Below are 22445 nucleotides of genomic sequence, written 5' to 3'. Positions count from 1 at the left end.
TTCCCGAGGAACAGCAGCCCAGGCAACATAATTCATCTTGGACGAATGACTGTATATACTCTCCTGGGCAAAAAAAAAAGTCTAAGAAAAAAAAAAAGGCAAAATATGAAGCTTTTAATGGTCTTAACATCAAATAATTGGTCAGGAAATGAGCAAGAATGAAGCAAATAGATAAAGGAAGTTAGTATGCGAGAGCTTTTCCCTTTGATTTCTTTAAATGTTTAAGTCTTGTGGCTCTTGATGGGCTGCATCAGGTGCGGCAGAAAACCAAATAATCACTAATCTTTTAAGAAAAAAAACATCCCAGAAGATATTTTTGGAAAATGTTGTACACCCAGACATGTGTTAGTTTGAATTTTACATCAAACATTTGAATCATTATGATGATTTTACCTTTGTGTACAAGAAGACTATAGAAGTGAATTTCCCTGTTTCTAGCTTTTCCCCAAACAAACAGTTCACTGCAGCAAAAGGAAACCAGCGAATGGAGGCACAGGAGCTCTCAGGAGTGCATCTGTTTCATTCCTGCTCATTTTCTCACCAATGATTTGTTATTAAGACCATTAAAAGCTTCATATTTGCCATTTTGGGCTTGGTCTGATTTTTTTTGCCCAGGGGTGTAAGAGTGGATAACATGGCACTGTTCACTCCCATTGTGTGGTTTTGAAGCCTAAATTTGGTTGAATTGAAAGTTGCCATCTTGATTGCGCAATGCCAGAGCTAGAGTGGAGCCAGAGTTTGAGCAGTATATACGGTCGATTGGACAGTGCATTTCTGATATCCCTCTACAATCAACTGTCTCTCTGTCTCACCCAGAACAACTTCCAAGATCCTAACTGGCTTCAAAGCTACACGCTCCACAGAAACTGCCCTTGTGGATATTAGTGAGAAGTTTCCCACTGCTAGATCAGTCATCATCCTCCTTGACCTTTCAGAGCTTTTTAAACAGTGAATCACAAGACTTGCGCATCTATGCTCATGAGTCTTGGAGTTTGTGACACAGCAAGGCAAAGGGTTGCTTTTTTACCAAGAGGGACATGTGTATCAGGTGACATGCAAGGGATCAACATCTGCACCATGCAGATGTCCCACAAAGCTCAGGGCTGGGTCCTCTTCTGTTCTCCCTCTACTACTCTCACCTACTCTCTGGGTGAGGTCACATCCTCACATGGGTTTTCACACCACTGCTATGCTGATGACACTCAACTCATGCTTTCCTCCCTCAGACACTCATGTTTCTGCATTCATCTCAGAATGTCTGGCAGACATCTCATCATGGATGGAGGTTCATCAGCTGAAACTAAACCAGGAGACCTGTCAGGTCTCCTCATAGTCATCACTCTGAAATCAGTAAGCCAAAGAAGCTGTGTGTGTGTGTGTGTCTGTGTGTGTGTGTGTGTGTGTGTACCATTAACCACTCAGCTCTTAATCAAATTTATTATGCAGATTGTTATGCAGAAGCTGAATACAGACCAGAAAAAGCCCCTTCAGATCAAATACGCACAATGAACAGCTCATAAACCTCCAATACACTAATTTCTATCAAGTTCCACATCTGAACAGTTTTTTTCCTCCACAGACACTGTGTACAATAAAGAGACATCTGTATAGACCATTCCTTAAAATGAGGTAGGCCATTTAGCACACAAACTGTTCTCCACACACCTTCTTCTCAAGTGGCTCGTCTCAGGAGGGACGAGAATAATTGACCATTCTTCAATCCACCATGTTGAAAGGGTTCAAACACCCTAAAAACACAGCAGTGATAGAATAGATCCTGAATGGGGAGAGCTTTTTAAAAAGATCTCATCTATATGATCCCAACTGTGCCCAATGTATCTCCTTAGTTTTTAATCTCCTCTCTCAAGTAATATTGCAGAAAAATGGGAAAAGAGCTTCAATGTACTTTAAGCCTGGATAGATTAATAGCTTTAAGTACAAAACAAAAAAGAAAGAAACAAAAGAAACCTTAAAGAAAACTTATCAAGTTCTTTAACAATAGCTCAGTGCTAGTTGTGTGAACTGCCTGATGAAACCTGATTGACTTAAGGTGGCCATGTTTTTGAAGTAATTCAGTAATGATTAAACATCCAGTTACAGATTAGCAGAATGAGGCAGCACACCAAATTTCAGCTCTAATGGACTTTTGGTTCCTGAGAAACAGCTATTTGAACTTAATTCCACCCCCTAATTAATGACCAGACGCCATCCTGTGCATGTGGACCAAATATTTATGGACCTGAATGTACATCACAATGTCTGTGATTCGTTAATTTTCTGCCAGTTAGCAAGCTTGCTAATTAACACACTAGCTAGGTAGCAAACAAGCATCTTACAAAATTAGCTAGTTAGCAAGCTGATATGACTCTGCACATAGGTCAAAGGAAACTGACCAAATAAAACGCCAAGAAAACTGCTTCAGCAACACCGTACTTCCTGTCAAGGGCAAGTGCATTTTTTTGGAAATTCCACTTTCTTCTACACACATTGCCTCACGGCTCTGATGTGCGATTTCCTCACTTATGCCCAGTCTTTCCCCGAAAGAGTAAAAGTCTCTTGTTTTTGCAGGAGGTGTGTTATTCTGAGGCTGATAAACAAATGTTTTTTGTATGATAAAGGTGAAGATCCTGGAAGAAATGAGTGTGAATAGAGTTAGGAAACTCTAGAGATTGTGTGAGAGAGATTGTGTGAAAGATTGTGTGTTTTGCTTAAGCAAAGCCTCTCCCTGAACAGAGGAAATCTCTTTCACACAGCATATTATGATCTGTGTCTCACAGGACACACACACACACACACACACACACAATAGCTTTTATGTGTGAAAGCAAGCAGCATCACAGCAAGTGATTTATTGCAGTGGTGTCTGGCAATATCTATCTATCACACAGCCACACACACAGACACACACAGACACACGGATATGTCACATGGTGCCATTTCATGACACAAACGTAAAGGGTAAACATTAAGTCAGAAGGTTAATAAGAACACATGGTGTCTCTGGCCCCATCCCAGTGCGGCGTGGCGATGTAGGTTATGGTCGCTGAACTGCTGGATATCCAGGTGGTGCTCTGAAAACAATGTGGGCTTTATAGATAATTGGAGTAGTTTTGAGGGCAAGGCTGGCCTTTTAGGGCGGGACGGAATCCATCCCACTCGGGAAGGTGCTGCTCTCATTTCTTGTAGCATAGCACATAACACAGTCTCAGAACAGGCCAGTAACAAGGCCAGGGAGCAGACAAGCAGGCTAAACCGACCGTCTGCTAGCTGCACTGAGTCGTCACTCAGGTTCCAACATATTGACACTGTGTCTGTTCCCCCAGCTAAACAAAAATAGTAGAAATACTCAGAATGTTTGTTTTAGTTTGTTAAATCATAACGATTGCAAAGCCAGCACCTTTGATTTGAAGCTAGGACTGTTAAATATTAGATCTCTTATGTCTAAAGTGCTTATTGTTAATGAAATTATTACTGATCAGAAGTTTGATGTACTGGGTTTAGCAGAAATGTGGATTAAACCAAATGAGTATGTAGCATTAAATGAAGCTAGTCCTCCTGCATACAGTTATATACATCAGCCCCGTCTAACTGGCTCTTTATTCTAACATAACATACGTAGCCACAAAAATTAAGTCTACCCAGTCGATTCCGCTAATTACTATTTACAGATCCCCAGGGCAGTATTCTGTATTAATCAGACTGTAATAAGACCCACTCATAATGGTTGTCACAATACTAACATTCGGATTAAATGTAGAAAATATAGTCACATGTCTGCAGTCTGAAGCTATCTCAGATCATTATCTCATTTAAAATGTGTCTTAATCATAATATATGCACCTTGCCATACTACCACGTCAAACATACATTCACATCAGCAACTGCACAGAGTTTTATCAGTAATCTCCCAGAGTTACGAACAATGATTGGATCTGATCCCGAAGAACTTGATCAGGCAACTGAATGCTTAGAATTAAGGTTCCGCTACATGCTAGAAAAGGTAGCTTCACTTAAAAAAAATTAATTAGAGAGAAAAAGCTAGCACCCTGGTATAACGATGCACATGCACCTTAAAACAGACAACTCGAAAATTAGAACGTAAATTTCGTCAAACTAAATTGGTAGTATTTCAAATAGCATGGAAGGAGAACCTTCTGAACTCTAGAAAAGCTCTTAGTGCTGCTAGATCAATGTATCTCTCCACCCTAATTGAAGATAACAAATATAATCGTAGATTCTTATTTAATACTGTAGCAAAATTAACCACAAATAAGACCACAATAGAAACACGCACATAATCATTATATAGCAGTGATGACTTGATGAATTTTTTTCAATGGTAAAATATCAGGCAAAAAATACAGACTATTAATTTAAAACTAGACAATTTTATAACTAACCCTGTAGATAATAATATAATGATATCAGATCAACGATTAGGATGTTTTACTCCTCTAATTTCCTCATCAAAATCTTTTGTGCTCATACCTACATAGGAATAACATTCATGAAATGTATCAGTCAGGATTTAGGCCTCATCATAGCACAGAGACAGCGCTGGTTAACGTGATAAATGACTTACTGCTGGCCTCTGATCAGGGTTGTGTCTCCTTGCTGGTGCTGCTTGACCTTAGTGCAGCTTTTGATACCATTGATCATGCTATTCTCCTCAATAGACTAGAAAATGTAGTAGGCATTAAGGGAACAGCCCTTTCCTGGCTCAGGTCTTATTTGACTGATCGTTATCAGTTTGTAAACATAAATGGTGACTTCTCTTCTCATACTAAGGTAAAGTTTGGTGTCCCGCAAGGCTCTGTTTTAGGCCCACTGCTCTTTTCTTTATATATGCTACCTCTGGGCAAAATTATTTGTAAACATGGTATTAGCTTCCACTGTTACGCTGATGACACACAGTTGTATGTTTCAGCAAAGCCAGATGACAGACACCAGCTTAATAAAGGTGAGGAATGTGTAAAGAACATTAGAAACTGGATGCTTATTAACTTTCTCTTACTTAATTCTGACAAGACAGAAATACTTGTACTAGGACAACGTGCAGCTAGAAGTAAGCTTTCTGATTACATAATAACCCTGGATGACCTTTCTGTTTCATCATGTGCAGCAGTAAAAGACCTTGGTGTGATTATCGACTCTAGTCTTTCTTTTGAAGCTCATGTAGATAATATCACTAGGATCACTTTCTTTCAGCTCTGAAATATTGCTTAGATAAGAAATATAATGTCACTACACAATGCAGAAAAATTTGTTCATGCTTTTGTTACCTCTAGGTTGGATTATTGTAATGCCTTACTGTCTGGATGTTCCAGTAGATGAATAAACAAGCTCCAGTTAGTCCAGAATGCAGCAGCGAGAGTCCTTACTAGAACCAGAAGATATGACCACATCACCCCTCTCTTATCCACACTGCATCGGCTCCCAATCAAATTTCACACTGATTATTAAAATATTACTATTATAAAGCACTGAATGGTCTCACGCTGCAGTACCTGAGTGAACTTTTGGTCTTTTATGATCCACCATGCCTACTTCGATGGAAAGGTGCAGGCTATTTGTTGGTACCTTGAAAAACGAAGGCTGCAGCTGGGGGCAGAGCTTTCTCTTACAAAGCCCCACAGTTATGCAACAGCCTTCCACTTAGTGTTCAGGGCTCAGACACAGTCTCAGTGTTTAAGTCTAGGCTGAAATCATGTTTGTTTAGTCAAGCCTTTAGTGAATAGTTTTTCTTAGGTAAAGGAGCAGATCTGGAGGGTTCATGGGCATAGAGTGTTGTGGTGAACTGGGATGTTGTTCATTCAGGTTTGTTGACAGTGCAGTGGCTGGCTGCCTTATGTCCCAGGGTGCCCTCATGTCTGTGTTAGCTTCTGGCTCTCCCTTTTAGTTATGCTGTCATAGCTAGTCTTGCCAGAGTCCCTGCTCTGCACACACTGTACATTGCCTTTAACCATTACTTGACAATAAGCATACCTAATAATCTGTGTTCACTCACTCTCTCTCTCTCTCTCTCTCTCTCTCTCACACACACACACACACACACACACACACACACACACACACACACTGTCGAGTTACACATGCTACTCCTGAGATACCAGTGATCCTGAACCCTTCTGCTCTCCGGACCTGTCTGATCCATCCTGATGCCCTACTTCTGGTTGGAGTTCTCATCTCATCACTCATCAAATCTAGTGGAAAGCCTTCCCAGAAGAGTGGCGCTTATTATAACAGCAAACACGGGGGGTGGGGGTATTCTCATTAGATATACTAAAGCACGTGCACGTGTGTGTGTGTGTGTGTGGAGAAGCAGTACCCAGTGGTTGTTTTGGATGAAAGACTACCCTCTGTAAAGTCTGCAGCACATGAAAAAGCAGGAGGAATGAAAGCAGAGCTAACACAAGCACTTACAAAAGATATTGACATTAACCAGGAATGCATCAGGCTCTAGGTGATGACCTCTAGATAGAAGAGAAGAGAAGAGGAGACATAATACAGACTCCACTTACTGTAACACACACCCATGCCATGGCCTATTTTACTACAATGTGTGTGTGTTGACCCACAACAGCACTACAAAATACAGCTACCAAAAAGCAATAGTTGTGACTATCACACAGCCATTCGTTGCAAAAATATATTTAAAAAAAAAAAAAAATGGATACAGATTGAAATTGATCATTGATTAAGAAAGGATCACTTGTTCTGTGAGCATTCTGACCATCTGTGAATTTCTCTGGCTTTTTTAAAATGGAATTCAGATCATGATAATTGTTTTATATTATCGTCATTATTCCATCCACAAAGCTGCGACAGAGGTGAGCAAGAAGAGAGAGAGAGAGGGAGAAATAGTAAGGCACAGAAAGGAATAAAAAAGACTGTAACAATGACAAATGACCTCAAATGAGGAGAAAGAAAGAAAATGAAAGATGAATGCACGCTGTGACAATTAATAATTAAGGATGCGGATGGTTAACAAATGATATTTACATGTATTTTACTCAGAACAAGTGTGGAAAGAAAAATTTGTTCTCAATATACTGTAAGAAACTTGACTAGGTGTCCAGAAATGTTTTAATATAGATTTCATAATCACTGACATGGTGAAAGTCTTTTGTCTGTGTGGCTGAACTCTCGAATCTGAAGGTGTGTCTTATTTGTGAAAGAGAGGTTTATATTAATGCACTTGTTCTAATATGTTATTGTTTCTATATTGTTGTGCAGGAAAATAATTAATATAACAACATGCCCTATCCTTTAATTTCTTATATAATAATAACAATACATTAACATATGTAAGTTAAATACCTTGGTATAATAGCACATGTAAATTTTAATAACACAATTAGACAAAAATAATTATGCGTAGTGTTTCACTTTCAAAGTGCCATGTCACAGCAGGAAAAGCAGTGTTAAGAGTGTTAAGAGTCAACTTATACAACACTATATTTTATATATATATATATATATATATATATATATATATATATATATATATATATTTTACACATACACACACACACACACATCATTTACAGTGATATTATTACAAAAAATAACCACCTTGGCACTAAGTCATGCAGCGTAATGATGACTGAGGGACCGAGAAATTGTGCAAGCTTCCATGATGATTAATCTATCAGCTCCTATAACACAGAGTGGCATCCTGATGGAAAAGAGTCATGATCAATCACAACTCATTATCACCCCTCGCACTCATCCATCACATCAAACGGCGCACTCGGTGAAGCAGGGCTGGCTCAAGCCGCTCGTTTATACTCATCCGAGCTCAGCTCTGTGGCTGCAGTTCTACTGGCTAAGACATGAGGGATGAGGAACAATACTGCCATGCTCTGATGCTTCACTCGAATCATTTAAAGACCTCGGATGTGTGAGAGCTGAGCCATCATTTCTAGTTTAGATTTTTAATTCCACATCCACTGCTACACATTTTTTACACCTTCTTTCCTACCCTAAGATGAAGTTCTCATCCAGAGAGGGAAAAACAGGCAGCTGTAGGGCGAGCGAGCCTTTAAGTACTTGCATGACAGTTTGTGTTGGTGCCATGTGACAGTCTTGTGTTCTGTGTGACATTGTTTTACTTATTTAAAATTATTCTAATGTATTGTCTTGACTTTTTTTTTTTTTAAATCAGTCCCAAAAGGAACACAAGCAGAATGCCAAAAATGTAGGGGGAAAAAAATCATGATGAAGATCACATGAATCTTTGGGATACATGCTCAAATATACCACCATGGTCAAATAAACTCTTGGTCAACCCACAGCGTGTAAATAAGCACCTCAGCTCCAAGGACACTCAGCTAAACCTGTATCTCTCTGCTTTAACATTCAGAGCAGCTTCAAAGATAAGCAGCCCTGTGTTCATAACTTACAACCCTCTCGACACCTCCATAGTATCCATAGTAACCATTTACCAAGGCTGAGGAGAGACACAAAACCTAAATAATACTCCATTACAATACACAGATCAGACTAAAGTTCAATATAAACTTACGTTTATTTAATTATGAAAACATTTAATCATGTAGCAAGCAAAGCATGGCATTTCACTGTATTACTCTCAAGATAAGATTCATATGTGGATCTTCTTAAGGTCTTAACAGACTTAATAAATTCATACTTGATCTGGTCAGGGTGTGTGTGTGTGTGTGTGTGTGTATGTGTGTATACCTTGATGTATCCGCCGGTAGATACAAGGACCTTGCTATCAGGAGAGAAGTGCAAATCAGTCACCCAGCCTCCGTGGAAGGAATCCATGGAGTCCTTGCTCTCCCGGGAGCAGATCTTCAGCAGGTTTCCATTCAACATGTTCCAAAGCTGCATGTAAGATAAATAACAAGGAAAAACACATTATCACTCTGCATGTTCGAGCCGGCAGGTAACGTGTGATTGTTCTCACCTGTGTGTTATTACTGGCAGTCTACCTATATATGTGCGTGTTTTCCTTTCAGTAGACGCTGTTAGGAAGAGAGAGACACTGATAGAGCAGACACACACTCGCCTCGAACTGAAATTTGAACTTGTACTTGACAAGTGGTGAATGGCGTGGTATTTTGGTTGCTCTGAGACATGTGAAGCCAGCGTCTTTTCGAACTGCTGCTCATGCGGCGTCACGCTGGGAGAAAAGCGCTATCTGCCCCGTTCTGCACGCACGACCTCATAGACGCACACGACTGCCTAGTGTCGCTGTGATTGACAGGGGAGAGAGAGCATGCCCGTCCTACCCACAGCCACAGCCAATTATGTGCTCTTGGACTGGCCTCGGATGGCTGTGGCATCATCAGGATTCAAACTCGTGATCTCTGGACGTTTACTTACGTTTACATTTATATTTAGCAGACGCCATTATCCAGAGCGACTTACAGAAGTGAGTTGAAGTCTCCATCAATAAATACACCCTGATACTGGTTCACTAAGAGCATTATCATATGGACGATAGGGCGAACGCTGTTCTATCATGCCACACGGGAGGTGCCCTATTTAACCATTTTCAAATGACGTGATGCTTGACAAGGAATGCACGTTCAGGCTGAGGAGAAATAGTTTCCAACCAAATGTTAACTCTATCTATACATTTGACTAGATTTCACAAGAAGACCAGAGACCAGCTAAGCTGTGTTCATGTACACGACAGGATTTGCAGGATTTGTTTAGAAATTGCAGCTAGTTTTAGGTGCTTCTAAGGCCTTTTGAAGTAAATTTTGAAATTTTACTACAAACTAACTGACTCCATATCCGTGTCCGCTGCATGTAATGAAACGACATTCCGTCAAAGCATTTTAAGTTTGCTGCAATGAGTGCTTGTATACTGCTATGTTAATAGACCAATACAAGCCAATGTACCAGTACACGGTGTACCGGAGCACAGACAGAAATGATAACATGCTAGGTGTCTGTGGGAACTAAACTAGTGCACTTCACCTTCCTCCTCCTTGCCAAACCAACCAATGTATAAATAAAACGAGATTGAGCAACGTGACACTGGAGGGCTTGAAGTACACAAATCGAGGCTTCCTTCTTTCTATTCCTCTGAACACCATGTTTAAAGGATAAGGCACAGCTTCTATAGTTTACACAACAGAACTCTAGAGCTCTTTCTCCCAGCCAAAAACAGTGAGAGTGTGAGAGAGTGAGGGAGTGAGAGAGTGGCTGACAGTTTTGGCAACAGCAAGAGGTATGTTTGAGAGGAGCAGAAAGGATGGAAGAAGAAAGGATAGGAAAAAACAAGCGAGAGTTCAAAGAACGGAAGTTGAAATCACTGTTCTGGCTGTGTATCATGCCGCAGTGAGAAGAAGAAATCCCTGCTGTCCTTTTTTCCTCATTAGAAGGCTGATCGCTGCTTTTCCAAGGCCCATAAGCATTAATAGAACCTAACACAGCTGCTACCAAACCCCCTAATCTCTCATATAGGGATGTTCCAATAATTAGTTCTACATATTCCAAATAAATAGAATACATACACAGACAATTCAAAATACCTTCAGTACTCGCACGTTCCACTTGGGTCTTCCTCAGCTAGCGGGGGTAAAACCACGACAAAGCTTTTTAAAACTAACCAGATGGCGCCGCAAACGGAACCGACTTATAAGCCAGCTTTCATTCTCAAAAAAATATATATATATTTATAAGCCAGCTTTCATTCTCAAAAATATATATATATATTTATAAGCCAGCTTTCATTCTCAAAAAAAAAAAAAAATTATAAGCCAGCTTTCATTCTCGAAAAAAATATATATATATAATACTTCATAAGGTCATCATGCGCTAACTCGTCCAGTAAGATCAGTTCTGCCATCTGCCCAGCCTTGAACACTTCATCTTAACTTAACAACTAGTCTTATTTGTCTTAAAATGACTTGCCGTTTATACACATGCAATATTTTATGTATGTATGTAATATTTTCTTAATGCCATATATGGTGGCTCTAACAGAATATTTAATTCATGTGTGAATTTGAAACAAATACGCGATTTGAACTTGACAACTTAATCTGATCCGATCAAGGTTTATATTAGTTAGTCGTCTTATGCGTAAATTTACACACATTCAGGAGCAGGATATGAAAGTTCTTCTGAATTTCCCATATTTTCATGAATACTGATTTTTTTTGAGTAAACACTCATATGAACGATTTACACATACATTGTCCTAATGTCTGTGTCTACTTCACTAGCCTGTATCTTAGCAGTGGCTGTGTATTAATGCAATTGAAAAATAATAATGGGTTATGAGTTTAAAATTAATTGTATGCATTTGACAGCAGTAAAAGTGTGATGATTGATTGAAGGACATGCATGGATAAAACATCGGCCAGTGAGAATTGTGGTAAAATGTTAGCTAATGTGACAGGAATATTTACGCCAGCTTCAGACTCAGAGTTAGATATCTGTTTTTATTCCTCACTCACCCTGATCTCTCCGTTGTCATCACCTGTAGCAAGGCGCTTGTTGTCCCAGGAGAACCGGCAGCTGCGCACGCAAGCTTTGTGGCCTTGCAAGAAAAACACCATCTTCCATGATGAACAGCTCCACACCTGAGGGCACACGAGTCATTTTTCTAGGATGGACACGTTTCTCTGGGATCAGCAGTGCAAAGACAGGAGCTGTGTTAACGGTACAACTGATCCAATCACAGCGGGAGAATCAACAAATTGGCTTACAAGGAGACAGAATTCCCTCCTGTACCCAGAACAGGCAGCTCAGACAGCGATGACTGTGGCGTGTCAATGAAAAGCTCGTCAGAACACAGTGAAGCGAAACATGGCTTCGACTCATTATCCATACACACGCAGATTAGTAAACTAGCACTGACCTCAGAGAGAACAAAGAAAAACTGTTGCTCTGTGTGTGTGTGTGTGTGTGTGTGTGTGTGTGTGTGTGTGTGTGTCCAGGGTAATGGCCCACAGTGTTAATTAACCAATGTTGGACTACAATCTGCACGGTTAATGAGCATTCCAGCAGCAGCAGCATGAGCATGCCAAATACAGAGCCATACTGCATTCTACACACACACACACACACACACACACACACACACACACACAAGTACATGTGTAAAAAGATCAGAAGGGTGGATGAAACCTACAGATCCACATACAGACACAAACCTCTTCTGTGGATCATTTGCTCTAAACTCGCTTTCTAATTATTTCTCTTTAATTTCACCAATTCTTGGAAAGCTGTGATTGATGGGGATGAAGTTCATGCAACTTCACACACACACACACACACACACACACACACACACAGTAGATGTAAAGGACTGATACCATCTAAACTCTTAAGAGAACCTGAGCTCTGAATCCCACTGAACAGCTTTGCTGCTGAAGCACCTTTTCTCCTGAGAGCTGTACTCTTCACTCGGCTGATGTTCGTATTCACATGTCCTCCTGTGTTAATAAGCCTAGTCCATGAACTAAAGGGGTTTTTGTACCACCATTAAGAGAGCAAATCATAGTAACTAAAATTATATTATTGCAATTATATGCTGCCTGGCCAAAAAAAAGGTCGCTGTTTGGGTTTAAATAACAAATACTTAAGAGCCTATGATTGGATCATTACTGCAGTGATTAATATGTTTCAGCCGGCAACAATTCTTTTAACCTGAACTGATGCAGTGTGTAGCTTCTCATTTCTTAAACAACCACGGCAGATTACGTATCCCATCAACTAAGGAGATTGCTGAAATCACTGGAACTGGGTTATGAAATGTCCAGTGCATTATTAAAGCCTGGAAAGATATCAACTTTACAGCAGAAATGCAGTCGGAAAAAAGTCTTGAATGATTGTGATCGGAGATCTTTAAAACGCTTGGTGATGTCGCATCGTAAAAAAAATCGACAGGAGAACTCACGGCTATGTTTAATAGTGAAAGTAAGAGCATTTCCACACGCACAATGTGATGAGAACTTACAGGATTTGGACTAAACAGCTGTGTGGCCACAAGAAAGCCATTTGTTAGTGAGACTAATCAGAAAAAAAATGACTTCAATTTGCTAGGGAGCATAAAGACTGGACTGTGGAGCAATGGAAAAAGGTCATGTGGTGTGATAAAATCAGATTTATCCTATTCCAAAGCAATGGGCGTGTCAGGGTAAGAAGGGAAATGCATGAAGTGATTCACCCATCATGCATAGCGCCTACTGTACAAGCCTCTGGAGGCAGTGTTATGATCTGGGGTTGCATCAGTTGGTCAGGTCGAGGCTCAGCCTCATTGTGCGGCAATAAAATGAAGTCAGCTGAGCACCTGAATGTACTGAATGACCAGGTTATCACGTCAATGGATGAAAATACTAAGATTCATCAGGCGTAACTTGTGAAAGAGTCGTTCAGGGAGCATGAGGAATCATTTTCACACATGAATTGGCCACCACAGAGTCCTGACTTTAACCCCATTGAAAGTCTTTGGGATGTGCTGGAGAAGACTTTACGGAGTGGTCTGACTCTCCTGTCCTCAATGCAAGATGTCAGCCAAAAATTAATGCAACTCTGGCTGGAAATAAATGTTGTGAAGTTGCATAAGGTTGTTGAAACAATTCCAGGACGAATGCGTGCCGTAATCAAAGCTAAATGCAGTGCAACAAAATATTAGATTGTGCGACTTTTTTTTTTTTTTGGGCCAGGCAGTGTATTATCGTCCCTACACATTATTACGTTGCTACGATATCCAGTGATGTTGATTATATTATATTACCAGACCTGCAACTGTTATGCATTTCAGTGTAGGAGCGCCGCGGAGTACGCTTGTACGAGTTAACACTCAAAAATACACCACTTTTTAATCCCCAATATAATGAGAGATAAATCATTGGACATATTAATCTTTAATGAACTGCGCAGGTGTTTTGAACTCTCAGATAGTAACAGACACTTCCTGGAAGCAAATGGAGAATATTTTGAGTTCATTAATGTGAAATTAAATCTATCAGTGTATGATCGACTTAGCTAACATTAGACAAGTATATATTTAACATTAGTTTATTATATTTATTTGGGATGCCACTGAAACATTTCTGAAAACAGGCAAAACAACTCTTGACTCTTGATCCAATGGTTCTGGAAGATTAAATCCTTAATCGTGATATTTTAACAGGGCAAAATCAATATCAGTAAACCCACTAGCTGAATACAGCAGATCAGAAAGGCAAATAAAACCAATTTTTAACTAAGTATAAGTAGTTAAAATATACATTTTTTAAATACAATTTTCAGTAACCACTTTATCGTAGTCGTGGTGGAGGTAGAGTCTCTACCAGGGGGCACAAGGCAGGATTACATTTTGAATGGGATCTCAGGGCACCAAGCACACACATTCTCACACACACACACACACACACACACACACAATTCACACCTAGGGGCAATTAAGCCTACCAAAACCCAAATGTTTTTGTAATGTGGGAAGGAACCAGAGAACCCAGAGGAAAGCAACAGGAACACAGGGAGAACATGCACAGAGACTCGAGCTCAGGATCGAGCTGTAAGATCAACAGCCTTTTAAAGGCCTTCCCTCTTCCTCACCTTCGCTGTCTTGTCTGCTGAGGTGGTGGAGAAGAGGTGTCCATCAGGGGATACATCACCAGACAGAACAGCACCTTGATGGCACTTCAGGTCCTGGAGCTTCTCTCCTGACGTCAGATCCCACACCTGGCATACAGACAGACATTATACACGCAAACAGCTTCTCAGGCTGGAATCAGGTGTGTAACTGGTTGTGTGGAGCAGAACTCGCTGCACCTGTACAAGCCCTTTCTGGATCATGATGCTACACCGTCACACTGCTGTACGGAGGGAGGAAGGTTTGGAGACAGGTTTAGATGAAGGTGTGTAACTGAAGGGTGGGGGTCGAGTGTTAGCAAGATCACCAACATTAAATATAGTGGCTTTAACTGGAAATCAAATGACTGAAAATTAACTGCCAATATCAGGGAAATAAGGGGGTTTTATTGCTTTGTTTTTTGCATGTAAACCTAATCAGTAGTGGACTCAGACCTCTGGACCCTTACGCAACGGAGCAGCGTAGCATGTCCTCAATAATGTTTTTATTTGTAACAGATAGCAACAGGCATTGTAATTATATATTATATACAGTATGGGACTTAACATGTTTTTCTTCTTGCCTGTTATAAGACATTATGGCATTATGCAATGTGAACATAACTGTCTGCTCTGATCGTTACCTTCACAGTGCCATCAAATGACCACGACAGCAGAGCAGAGGATAAAGAGGAGGAGCTCAGAAGGTGAAACTTTCTAACTGGCTCCGTATGGCCTTCTAACGTCAGACACTCTCCCGTCATCCACGTCCACACCTGAGAGAGACAGAGAGAGAGACAGAGAGAGAGACTGAGAATTATATATATAAAATTAATACATACATGCCCCTCTTACACTTACTGGACTTTGGACCTTTGTTTTATATGTGGTTTATGAAGATGATTTACTTTTTAAGTCCTTATTTTTTATACAAAAGGAAAAAAAACTTTTTTTATTTTACCTAATTATCAGTAAATATTACAAAATACGTAAAGAAGAATGATGGATTTCCATTTATGAAAAAGTTTCATCAACTGTTTTTTTTTTTTTTTAAACTTTGGTATGTGACAGTAAATCTTAAACCAGTACATAATTGGCTTCTTATCAAAACAGAGGTACATTTGAATAACTTGGTGACTGTTCTACGTATTCTACTATTTATGTTTCAGTCCATATGTACAGTAACATGCACACAGGGTTAAGTCCATTAACAAAATACACTGTATATTTTGTTCATAAAATAAAAATATTTCGTAAAGAAGGATTTACCCGGATTGTAGTATCCTCTGAGGATGTGATTAGGGTTTGTCCGTCATCAGTGAAGAGGCAGTGGTGCACAGTTTTGGTGTGGCCATGAAGTGTTGCTAAAGTCTTACCAGAGGGAACCTCGAGCACCTGCACGGAGACGAACAAGAGCTAATACTGCGATGGATAATGAACATAATAAAGTGATAAAGCGAAAGAAACCCCTAAAAAACAGAAAAATTAACAAATAAATAAATATATTGTAATACAACCTAGGCAGAAAAATCTCTAACAAAATATCCATAAAGATGAAGAGAGGGAGAGAGAAGAAAGGCTTAAGGGAACGGATATGATAGTTTAACAGCATCAAACAGAGTGTGTCTCCGTGTTAGATTAATCAGGTCTGACAGATCAAAAATGATTAATCTATGGGCTTCAGCCATCCAATAAAAAGTCTCCCTGAACACCAGGAGGGAGGGAAAGTGCTACTTCAAAAAAAAAAATAAAACTTTCCATACAAAGAACCTGCGTCAAAGTTGCAAAAGTTACAAAAGCTGCCTCTGACCATCAGTAAGATTATCTATATTTAGAGGCATTCCCTGATGTAGCTTCAGAATAATACAATAAGACCCAAGGGTGTAGATCTTATCAAACATCCATCCATCCTATAAATCCTATTTCAAACCTTACCCATGTGTCTCTTTATCTGCTCCTTATAATACTTAACAAAAATCTTCACTAATTTAGCATAATTAACATAGATATCGTTACAGAGCACGGCTGTGATTGGTCGAGATTGAGTCGGCCGGAACCTGACCTCCAACCAGGAAAAACCAAAGAAACGCCCCCTCAGCAAGGAATTCCTACTCCGGACGGTCTCCTCAACTCCGAGTTCAGCAAATCTACATGGCTGCTCACAGCACGAACAGTAAAACACAGCAGCACTTCTTACCTTTAAATGAGTTATAGTGTATAGTTTAGTTCCATCAACATACAGACATTTTCGCTTGTTAAATCTGTAACACTGACTCTACGGCTCAATGTTTTGAGGAGAATGGAACCCAACCCGACAAAGCAAACTGGGTCCTGTGTGGAAATGGAAGAACCTGCCCGAAGAACAACCACCAGACAGAAGCCACTGCTCTGTATAAGACACATGACAGCTACACTGGAGTTTAGCAAAAGGGGGCTCAAAGGTCTGATGAAACCAAGATTGAACTTTGACCTAATGGTTTTTCATTATGGAGTATTTGCTAATTGATAAATTATATTATATAATAATTTAACACATTTTAAAACTGTAAGTAAAACTGTAACATACACTATACAGCCAAAAGTTTGTGGACACCTGATCATCACACCCATATGTGCTTCTTCCCCAAACTGTTACCACAAAGTCTGAAGCACACAGTTGTATAGAATGTCTCTGTGTGCTGTAGCTTTACAGTTTCCCTTCACTGGAACTAAGAGGCTGAAACCTGCTCCAGCATGACGATGCCCCTGTGCACAAAGCGAGCTCCATGAAGACATGGTGTGTGAAGGTTGGAGTGGAAGACCTCGAGTGTCCTGCACAGAGCCCTGACCTCAACCCCACTGAACACCTTTGGGATGAACTGGAACACCGACTGAACCCCAGACCTCCTCGACATCCCAACATCAGCGCCTGACCTCACTAATGCTCTTGTAGCTGAATGAACACAAATCCCCACAGCCACGCTCCAACATCTAGTGGAAAGCTTCCCAGAAGAGTGGAGCTCATTATAACAGCAAACACAGGGGGAATAAATCTGGAATGGGATGTTCAACATGTACATATGGGTGTGATGGTCAGGGGTGCACATACTTTTGGCCATATAGAGTAACAAAATGAGGAAAATGTGATGGGATCTGAACAGTTACTCCAGTCTTCATATTCGTTTGTGGCTCTCTCTCTATGCTTTATATCCTCAAACCATTTGTTACTTCCACTTTATAATTTATACTTGCACTTGTTTCTGCTCAGCTGGTGGAAATTTTTATCACACCTCTATGCTTGGACTATATTCTGCTTCATTTGTAATATAATCCGTGTCCATGTGGGTTTCCTCTGGGTTCTCTGGTTTCCTCCCATCTTCTAAAAACCATGCTATGCTACACTGCCCCCTAGGTGTGAGGATGGTGAACGCGTGTGAAGATGGTGAACTGTGATGGACTGGTGTCCCATCCAGGGTGAATTCCTGTCTCGTGTCCAGTGTTCCTAGGACAGGCTCAGTATCCACTGTAACCCTGACCAGGGTAAAGCACTTACTGAAGATAAATATGTGAATAAATGAATAAGTAAATGTGAATGTAGCTGCGTATTGAGCCTGTGCAGCAGAATGAGCAGTAGATTACTGCCTACTTTCTTTCTTTCTTTCCTTCTTTCTGACAACATGCCGTGTGCTTGTGTAGAGGTAGCTGTTCGCTGTAACAGTAAAGGAAATGAAAAACCTTGCGTTGCAGTATTCACAGCCTCAGGCCATCTGTGTGTTGTACTGCGAGGAAAAGGAATTACAGCTGTTCATCAGAGGCCCTGTTCACACCTGGCACTAACACACATCCTGGGTGATCCCATCACAAGTGGACTGCCGAGACGGATAGCCGTTAACACCTGGCGTTATGAGAAAGGCTGTCGCGCACAGTTATTACGTCAGTCTTCCGCTGCTTTTCACGGGGCAGGATCGTCTTGCTCCTGCATGTTGCTTTCTCTCCATCTGGCGGATTAGGAATAAAGCTAAATGAAGATGAATACCAATTCCACAGAGTGGGCTGCTTTCAACACTTCACTGAACTGGGGTTCAACCCAACTTTTGGAGTTGTTAATATCCTGAACAGATGGCTGCTCAGTGTGTGTATAATAAAACACACACACACACACACACACACACACACAGTGACAAACACACACACCATACTGTACCTGTACTGTTCCTAGCTCTAGCCCTAGTGCCAGCACTACCGTACGCTGTAGGCTCAACAGCTGCAGCGCTCTCCACCCAATGCTCCTCAGCACATGCCTAGCGCTCATTCTTCCTGCCTGCGATGAAGTACAACACACACACACACACACACCTAGACACACACCAGAACTCCTCATGGAAATGTCATGTATGGAAATACATAACATGAAAATTTCTTGACCTCATACTACGACTTCGACTTAGATCATTTCACTCGTGCTACATTTTTAAATAAGAAAGAATACCGGGACGTTTGTGTCTCCCTTTCCGCTTAAGAGCCTTTACTGTCTATAACTCACAAGTGTGTGTACACTTCCCTCTGCTGGACTTACGAGTTACAGCACACTCACAATCTACACACAGATCACCTTTTTGAATTTTTAATAAAAGTGGAGCAGGATTCTTGCCCTTTTTCCCTCTTGAACAAAAAAATTCCAGACCTTTTTAAAAGTTCTATGTTTGATTCTCCTCAAAATTTTATAAAGGTCATTAATGGCATCATGAAAATGGAAACATAAAATGCAGCGACGTCTAAAGACAATACATTTATAATCTTGTGTTGTGAGTCTATATTACGCTGACAGAATGGACTATATCTTATATCTAGTCGCAAATTATTAGGCTATATAACAACCTGATCACGATTATTTGGACTAACTACAAATATTTTGCTGATTAAATTCTATCTTTTGATTCACACAGTAATATGTGTCAATACAAATGTATGTAGTTGGTCGAGAATAATGCAGCGGCAAGCACAGGGTTCTTCAATATGATCAGATTACTCAGACTCTGTTCTGTGTAACACAGTAAATAGTTAGTTGTTTAGTTTACAGTCAGTAGTGCAAGTGCTACGTATCACTGATGCTTGTAAATATGAAACAATCAGATTATATAAGCTGTTACATAATCCTCACTTATTTGCAGTTTTTTTTTTACTTAAGTTCAAATACTGTGCAGCACGAGTGTTTTATAGTTTTTAAAAATATACCACGTCTACAATTTTACAAATGATCCTGCTATAAAAATCAAAATAATTAAAAGACAATGGACAATGGAAAGAGAATGAATTCGAAAATGGTAATAGTTAATTTTCTTTTCTTTCACTCTTCCAAGGATATAGTGATATTTTTCTTCAACAATGCCATTTAAAAAGTCATACATGTCACAGACATCTACACCAGCTGCTCTCAAAACTACAGCATTTTCATGCTTGATGTTTGGCTTGAACGTATCTTAACATTTGAATGTCACCTGATCTAACTTCCTCATCGTCGTTTGGCCTCACCTCTCGCCGGACCTTTAAGTTTGATGAGAGCGTTATGTTATGACAGGAGATGGAGAGGCAGAATGACTGTCAAAGAAATAAATGCTGATGCCAGTGGTGGTCAAGGCTAAAGGGGGTTTATTAATGCATGTGTGGAGGAGAAGCAGCTCCAGGGGGATCAGTGTTCTCTTCACACTTTCAGTAAATCTACTGAGGGAGAGCGAGAGAAAGAAAACGAGATAGAGGAAGAGGGAGACTGACAAAAATAGAAAGAGATACTGTGTGTGTGTGTGTGTGTGTGTGTGTGTACATGTGCAAGAAAGGAATAAGGAAAACAGAGAGAGAGATACTGCAGGGGTGTGTTTGTGTCTGTGTGTGTGTGTGTCCGTGTGAGAAACAGAGAGAGAAAGGGAAAGAGTGAGTGTTTCATTCAATCCTAGTGATGTCATTCTGATTGTAGGCTCTGAAAGAATAATTTGTATGCATCCTTAAACTCTTTATACAGTCCAGTCCATAAATATTTGGATGTTGACAATGTTATTGTTATTTTAGCTGTCTACCACAGTGTACTGGAGTTGAAATTAAACACTGATTTTGAGCTCAGACTTTCAGCTTTAATTTGGTATTTACTTCCAAATCGGGGGGTGTGTTTTATTCCCTCCTTATTTCACTTACAGGCAGATAAAAGGTCTAGAGTTGATCAAGTGTGGCATTTGTGTTTGGAATCTGTGGCATTTGTGTTTGGAATCTGTGTTTGGAATCTGACTTCCAGTGAAGCAAGCCATCATGAGGCTGAAAAATCAAAACAAACCCATCAGAGAGACAGCAAAAATATTAAGTTTGGCCAAATCAACTATTTGGTACATTCATAAAAAGAAAGAAAGCACTGGTGAGCTCAGGAACACCAAAAGGCCCAGAGGACCACGGAAAACAACTGTCGTGGATGACAAAAAAAATTGTTTCCCTGATGAAGGATGTTTCCCTTCACAACAGTCGGCCAGGTGAAGCACACCCTTCAGGAGGTAGGTGTATCTGTGTCAAAGTCAACAATCAAGAGAAGCCTTCACCAGAGTAAACACAGAGGTTTTACCACAAGATGTACACCATTAGTAAACCTCAAAAACAGGAAGACCAGATTAGAGTTTGCCAAAAACATCTTTAAAAAAAAGTCTGTACAATTCTGGAACAGCATCCTCTGTACAGATACAGTACAGAGAGATACAGAGATAAAGATACAGAGACAAAGATCAACATATAGCAGAATGATGGGAAGAGAAGAGTATGGAGAAGGAAAGGAACTGCGCATGATCTGAAGCGTACCACCTCATGTTATGGCGTGGGCGTGTGACTGCCAGTGGAACGGTTTCTCTTGTATTTGTTGAGGTCTGAAGTGTATGTGGCTGTATTATCTGCTCACATTCAGCCAAATGCTTCAAAACTCATTAGACAGCACTTCACAGTGCAGATTCACAGTGCAGATCCAAGATGTTTTTAAGGCAAAGAAGTGGAATGTTCTATAATGAACAAGACAAAACGCCCCAAGAACAAGCAGGAAGTGAAGACAGCTGCAGTAAAGACCTGGCAGATCATCACCAGAGAGGAAACCCAGCATCTGCTGATGTCTGTGGGCTCCAGACTTCAGGCAGTCATTGACCGCAAAGGATTTACAACCAAGTATTAAAAATTAAAAAGTATTATAAATTTTCATTTATGATTGTTAGTTTATGTAATTACTTTTGGTTCCTTAAATAAGGAGGGACCACATATAAACAGTGCTGTAATTCCTGCACTGTTCACCCGATTTGGATGTAACTATACTCAAATAAAAGCTGAAAGTCGTGCAGCTCATATTCATTATTTCATTTCAACTCCTATATGCTGTAGTGGACAGCTAAAATAACAATACCAGCTTCTGCAACGTGCAAAAGTTTATGGACCTGACTGTATTGCATCTAATCCATACATGTAGCATTTAAAGGGCTCATATCCTGGAGCTAATGTTACTCAGCCAAGTGTTCATTTACCCTGTGTGTGTTTTTGAGTATTGGACACCTTTCTCAGCCAACATCCAGCCTCTCAGGTATGTTAAACTTTATTTATTACAATTTGTCACTTGAAGTTTGTACCTGCCACGTTGGTCAGTACACGAAAAAAAGAGTACAAATTTGCACGTGCAATCAAAAACTGCGTACGCTGCCGGTATGCCAAATAGCCTCACAATCATCCGGGCTTCACAAATTTGTGGGGTTTTTTTTGTGGCAAAAATGTAGCTTTTAGTAGCAAAAAAGAGCAAAATATTTCCTTTTACTTACTGAGGGTAAGGTTAAGGTTAGGTGTAGGCATAGCATTAATTAGCTAAAGTAAATACTATGTCAATAGAAGGTCCT

At 40.1% G+C, this 22445-nt stretch overlaps 1 protein-coding gene across 2 annotated transcripts in view; it reads right to left on the bottom strand.

Annotated features, from left to right (window-relative positions):
• Window positions 1-22445, bottom strand: part of apaf1 (apoptotic peptidase activating factor 1) — a 47152-nt gene that overhangs the window by 4226 nt on the left and 20481 nt on the right. The window contains exons 22-27 of one of the 2 annotated variants that reach the window (XM_026918928.3): window positions 18752-18868; window positions 15838-15963; window positions 15213-15344; window positions 14554-14679; window positions 11442-11567; window positions 8704-8850 (exon numbers count right to left, since the gene is read on the bottom strand). In XM_026918928.3, the coding sequence (XP_026774729.3) occupies window positions 8704-8850; window positions 11442-11567; window positions 14554-14679; window positions 15213-15344; window positions 15838-15963; window positions 18752-18868 (774 nt within the window). The remainder of the gene's footprint in view (window positions 1-8703; window positions 8851-11441; window positions 11568-14553; window positions 14680-15212; window positions 15345-15837; window positions 15964-18751; window positions 18869-22445) is intronic. The other variant, XM_026918925.3, reaches the window with a different exon arrangement.

Source organism: Pangasianodon hypophthalmus, chromosome 9, assembly GCF_027358585.1.
Source record: "Pangasianodon hypophthalmus isolate fPanHyp1 chromosome 9, fPanHyp1.pri, whole genome shotgun sequence".
NCBI classification, from domain to species: Eukaryota; Metazoa; Chordata; class Actinopteri; order Siluriformes; family Pangasiidae; genus Pangasianodon; species Pangasianodon hypophthalmus.
The sequence above is the reverse complement of the archived record's forward strand: the minus strand, read 5'-3'. Positions and strand labels throughout refer to the sequence as shown.